The sequence below is a fragment of the Aplysia californica genome, unplaced genomic scaffold (genome assembly GCF_000002075.1).
Source record: "Aplysia californica isolate F4 #8 unplaced genomic scaffold, AplCal3.0 scaffold00049, whole genome shotgun sequence".
Taxonomy (NCBI): Eukaryota; Metazoa; Mollusca; class Gastropoda; order Aplysiida; family Aplysiidae; genus Aplysia; species Aplysia californica.
This window is the reverse complement of record NW_004797319.1, coordinates 1,258,354-1,264,651: the sequence shown is the minus strand read 5'-3', so window position 1 is coordinate 1,264,651 and position 6,298 is coordinate 1,258,354. Positions and strand designations below refer to the sequence as shown.

The 6,298-nt window shown below is 42.6% G+C and overlaps 1 protein-coding gene across 1 annotated transcript in view; it reads left to right on the top strand.

Moving 5' to 3' along the window:
- Positions 1-6,298, top strand: part of LOC101851711 (sushi, von Willebrand factor type A, EGF and pentraxin domain-containing protein 1) — a gene marked incomplete in the record, with an annotated part of 56,468 nt that overhangs the window by 33,896 nt on the left and 16,274 nt on the right. Inside the window, 4 exon segments of the mRNA XM_013079346.2 lie at positions 1,483-1,644; positions 3,138-3,299; positions 3,793-4,002; positions 4,600-4,824. Of these exon segments, the coding sequence (XP_012934800.1) occupies positions 1,483-1,644; positions 3,138-3,299; positions 3,793-4,002; positions 4,600-4,824 (759 nt within the window).

Below are 6,298 nucleotides of genomic sequence, written 5' to 3'. Positions count from 1 at the left end.
GTTTGACAAAATGCTACATACGTTTTTGGCTCTCCTTTATTAACAGCTAGGACCGGTGACCAAGTGATTATTGAATAATATGCAGTTCTGGTCTCTCTATGCAAGGATTGTGGAGACCTTTTTGAGTGTAATTTTGCTTGAGGGTACACTTACTTTACATTCATTCTGTTTGTCTTTCCTTGACATTCATCCTTTTAAAAATAAAACTTATGTACCCAACTCCATATCAAAGAAACTAAAGATTAAGAGAGCATATGGACTAGAGAACGTGAGAAAGGATGTGCATAAAAGTGAATATGAAAAGGGAGACATGACAGAAAAAAGAGAAAGAGAGAGGGTGGGAGAGAGAAAGAGAGAGATAGGGTGGGTGACGAGTAGAGAGAAATAAAGAGGACGAGAGAGGGATGGGAGACGGAGAGAGAGAGAGGGGGGGGAGGGAGAGGATGAGAGAGGAGACGAGAGAGAGAGAAGAGAGAGAGAGAGAGAGAGAGAGAGAGAAGAGAAAGAGAGAGAGAAAAGAGAGAGAGAGAGAAAGCGAGAAAGAGGGGTGTGTAAGAGAGATGTAACGAGAGAATTAGGGGATAAATGGGATCAGGGGAAAGTGTAACAGAAAACATTTCCCTCTGGGCATATAGAAATGTTGTCATCTTCATTCATGCATTGGGCTGCCTGCTGTGCGATACAATGCTAAAAATGATTAACTGAAAAATGATTAAGCAATCATTTATTGAGAGATTGACTGATTGTTTGGATCAATTATCATGATCATGGCATGTTGACTATGCGGATGAAACCACTCGAATTGTTCAACTGGCAGCGAAGGCAGTCCCAGCAGAACGACATGGGGCGCGATCACTTTAACTCGATCCGTACGTCGTGTTTTGCTATCGTATCCATACGACGTGGGGAACTCTGTGCCTCTACTTTCCAAAGATGAAATTTATTCGTTAATCCGATCCGTACGCTTTGCATATCAGTCTGTCAAAATGATTTATAGAGAAATACTGAAAGTTTCAAAGAGATCTTTGAACTAGAAGTATTCTAAAATGTGAAGAATACAACCCGGAGGTACAAAATGACCCCAGTGCGTACGGATAGGGTTAATCAAATTCAAGCGCAAGTCATGACTTCATCATCACCAATCGGCCTGGTCAGCCATCTCCACCCCCCCCCCCCCCCTTCCACCCTTTTTCACACACACCTGGTCATGTGAAGTCAGGTCATCTTCGTATGCGAAGGACGAACTTTAATTCGTAAGCCCAATCCAATGGCATTATCAGTGGAAGCTCCCAGTCGTGACATAGTTTGTTTGTTTTTTTATTTGCTGTATGTATCTGATACATGTATTGTTATCCCAGTACTTAAAATATGGTAACAACTCAACTATCCCCCCCCCCCCCCCCCCCCACCTCCCGCTCCCCCAAAAAAGGATTTAAGCACTGATTGTCCAATGACTGTCTCATTATATTTTTACATTTCCAGCACTGTGCAGCCCTGGGGAGTTTTCCAGCTCTGGTTTGGCACCGTGCCAGAAGTGTCCACGACACAGCTATCAGCCCTTCCGCTCGGCAAGTGCTTGCCTCCGCTGCCCCGCTGGACGTCACACGCAGCACCCGGGGGCTGTCCATCGGTCACAGTGCTTACGTGAGTTAGTGGAAATAAAGATGACCGGCGTCTGTGGTGTTGCTGTAAGGCGCAGGAGATCCGAGTCCGAGAGGGGGGAATTGTATCGAGTATCTCGGTCTTTCTGCTGGGATGTGGCATCCCTCTCAGCCTGGGTTGGTTATGACAGGCAAGTCAAAGCTATCTGCCTCGTAAATGATGTAAACAGCGTCAATGGAGGGGGTGGGGGTGGCAAAAGCACCGTATCTCTGTCTGTCCTTAGGGTGCTGTCTTTCACTCACCCCAGGCTCGCCCTGTCCGGCAGAGTTAAAGCAGTCAGCTTTCAATATCATTTTGGTTTTGTCGATGGTGCGTAAAATAGTACAATCAATACGGTAAAGTGGGATGTATCTTGATCAAAGACACGTTAACGCAGACGTAGAAAGAGGACACTTTGCACTGGCGACTGATACCAATGATGGTGTGAGTGTGAGTGAGTGTTTGAGATTAGAGTGGGCGCAGGGATACAAGTTCACAAGAGTGTGGGGATATATTTTGGCCGGTGCATTGTTTCTTTTATATAATAAGAAAAAGGCAGGTTTCATCAGTTTGCTACAACTAACCTGTAGTCACGTTCTAACTGAAACAATAAACAAGATACTCAAAGAATTACGTAGTTCAAAATGAAATGGTATAGCAGAACTCTTCGAATAGGGTGGATGCGAAATATTAAGAAGTATTAAAAAGAAAGGGCACAGAAACGCCAACTTACATCCAGAATAGAATGAAGCTGAAGCTAAACGATTTTCTATACATCCAACGCCATGCTTCACTCGAGAAACATTAATGGAAGTCAAGTTAGACGACACGAAGGGAGGGAGAAGACGTAAGAGAAGACAGGAACAAGACGAGAACCTGACTTGGAACCAAAACATCTTAGGCCGGCAGAAAAGCAAGAGACAGGGTGTTTCCTTTCAGATAGGTAAGAGAAGCAACGTCCAACTAGTGGAAAAGCTAATGGGAAGAAAAACGGAAACATAAAACAGCACCGACATGAAACCTAAGACGACACCCATTGGTACAAATGTATTGGGTAGCGTTTGTGTTATTTCAAGACTATAGACGAAGTTGTAAAGGCTTTCGCTTTCATCATTTTGTTCATCTTGGCGTACTTCGACGCCAGTATCTTCCCATGAGCTTGGATTGTTTTAGACCTAAGACAATTAAAGTCCAAAAAGAGGGAATCAAATAACGTGTGTTTTTCTCCTCTTCTACCTTGCCCTGTCATTGATACAGAGGGCACTCCGTTTGCTCACTTGGTATCATTCTGGACTACGGGGCGGATAGTTCTGATTCAAAACCCAGACTGGGTGTTCTTGACATCATGTCGTTTTGTTTAGTTTGAAAGGGTCTCGACCCACTCGACTCAGTCTAGTTGGAGACGGAACGATAAACTCGAAGGTCCTGCCTCTTAAATAGCCTGATAGTATTCATACGGATGTTAAAACTATACACTTACTTTTTACTTGATACAGATTTGTGCGGACCAGGCAACTACAGCGAGACAGGACTGGTGCCTTGCCAGCCTTGCCCCCGGGGGTCCTATCAGCCCGAGGCCGGGGCCACAGAATGTTACCTGTGTGAGGGAACAGAGACAACAGAGGGCGAGGGTGTCACCAACAGTTCAGCTTGTACCGGTATATTTATTATTTGTTTTTGTTTAACATACCGGTAATGAAGAGTCCCGGGGAAGGGATTGATATTAGTCTTTTTTTCATTTTCGTTAGAACTGATTGTTTGGCTTGTTCCACTCTGTCCGTCAATATTTTTTTCTCTTTAAAAAAAGGCGGTGTGCAAACACCATACAGAAGGATCAGTAGTGTACCTGTACATATATGTGTTTTATTTGCTCTAGACTTTTAAAAGTTATATCTTCTGTTATAATCTGCTGAGAAAGCAAATGAGTTTTGAGTTTTGAGTTTCAAAACAAAACTGTTGGTGTGATGGGTCCTGGTTGCAGGAGATTGATTGGTTGACGACACATGCAGATCATAAATGTTTACATCGGAGAAACCGATTCCCACAATATCTATCTACAAAACATGTAGTATTCTTGGGATGGTACCATTAACGTTTTAGCCCTCCACGATAGAACTAAAAGCCTAATCTCTTTTTTCTTACCATTTTCAGCCCAGTACGTGTGCAACGACACATTTTGCGAGCACGGTGGTCAGTGCGTCCTAGTCAATGAAACAGCCTGGTGTGTTTGCCAGGCGGGCTACACTGGTGCCCGGTGTGAGGAGAGCGTGGACAATTGTCTGGGACAACCCTGCCTCAACCTAGGGTCCTGTCAGAACGAAGTCAGCGGCTTCTCCTGTCTTTGTACGCCTGGATTTTCTGGTCAGTCTGTTAGAGAGAGATGGCTATTGCTAAAAACACCCCCTCCCCCCCCCCCCCCCCCCCCCCCCCCCCCCCCTCCCCGAACCGGGTCCTCTTTTCTTCTATCTTAAAGTCACTTCTGTCTTTCAGAGCAGCTGCCTGCCCGGTACCTTTTACCAAATTCAAGGAATTTTAGCAAGTCTCTTAAATCATGTTTTTGTCTTACTGAAAAATGCACCCAGTGATAGAACGAATGCAGAGAAGAACGTTCAAAGTCTAGAATATAAAAAGGCGTACTTAAATGTGCTTGTTTTCATTCCCTCTTCGTACAATTTGGGAAGTTGGCTGTTACAATCCTATCTGTCAGGGCCAGCCGGGCTTTTTTAAATGAAAGACCAGCAAAAAGATGGAGATTATACAAGTCTTTTAGAGATCTCTTCCTTTTCATGTGAATTTAACCATTGTATTTTGCGGATATTCATTTGAATGCCATGGTTCCATTTTTTAATATAAAGGAAACGTAATCTCTCACGTTGAGATTTCATGAAATCACATGACCAGCTTTGATTGTTGTGGTGTGTTGTTCTATCGTAAACAAACAAAAACAATATTTGCCAGGACCGACGTGTGAAGTGGACATTGACGAGTGCATGTCCAGTCCGTGTCAGAATGGTGGGTCGTGTCTGGACCAGGCCACTGGCTACTCGTGTTTCTGTCCGGCGGGCTGGACAGGGGCCCACTGCGAGGTCGAGGTCAAGGTATGCACAGAGGTCACGTGTGTGCACGGCAGTTGTGAGGAGAGCGATGGTTCTCCTAACTGTGTCTGTTCCCCTGGATATGCAGGTAACGCACTGTCTTTATATATGGTTTGCATATGCTTAATTGATTGATCAAACCTTGCAAAATCAAGCAGGTATCATGTGAGTTAAACAGATAGAAAAGGCAATTAACTTTATGGAATTACAGGATATAAAGTATTACATATATACATGCACATATAAATACGACGAGCAATGATTAGACATTCTCGATGAGAGCCTTGCAAGCATCAGTTATCATGTCTCTGAATAAAGTAAATCGTCAGGCCAGCAAAGACGAGTCGCATTTCTACAGTTTTTATTACATGGCACGCAAAACCAATTTAAAAAACCGTCTAAAAACTACCAACAAACATGTGGCAACAATGAGAAGACGGCTTTTACAATTAACATCTTTGATAAGACCTGATGGGTCTGATTCGAATACAAATAAAATTCGACACCGCGTTCAGATGAAACCAAGGGGTGCTCAAAATGCACCCAAAATTTTGATGCCACAATAAAACTTTTATGAGTTTAAAATTTAGATAGTGTAAAACTACGATGCAACATATAAGGAAACCATTTAATAGCTCGGTACAGACCTCAAACTTATAGGAATATAATATACGATACAGATCGTATTAATACACCCGTGCGCGAGGGCGCACATAAACACACACACACACACACACACACATACACACACACTCTCTCACCCTCTCACTCTCTCTCTCTCTCTCTCTCTCTCTCTCACACACACACACACACACACACACACACACACACACACACACACACACACATTAACACTCGCAAAAACACGTGTTTTAAAATTTTAAAAGAAAATTTAAAAATTAGATATAGACTGGATTTTATACCAAAGTACAGTTTTAAAATTTTCCAAAATCCCCGTTGCTTTCTTATTTATTGTTTTTTTTTTATTATTCTTTTTATATATATATTTTTTCGTTCAATTTTAGAAATTGATGTGACCTCGAACAGGGGATGTAACATACTGTAAACTTTGTATTGTTTCTACTTTGTATTACCTCCCTTCGAGTTTTCTACTATGTCCCTCCACCTTTCCTTCATCTAAAAAAGGCCTTTAGTTTAAGTCGCAAGCCTATTCTTTATTTTCCTTTCTCTGGTGGCCATAATAACGACATTTAAACATTATTTCTGCCATGAATTCCATGAGTATAGTGGGGCTTATCGGGAACTCTAGTTTTGTTTGTTCTCTCTTTCCCATCTAACATCTGCGCAGTTGATTCTATCGTCCTTATTTCTCCTTTATCTTTTAGTTGCAAGTTACTCTCCTCCTCTAATCTTCGGTACTTATATATGGCTAATTTGTGTTGCAAGTACCGTAAAACAATACTGAAACAAGAAACCACCTCAACAACAACAACAACAACAACAACAAATAGATAAATACAAACAATACGACAACCTGACACACGTAAAGAGCACCTGACCCTATGTCAAGCCACGAGGTCAAGGTCACTAGGGCAGCCCCC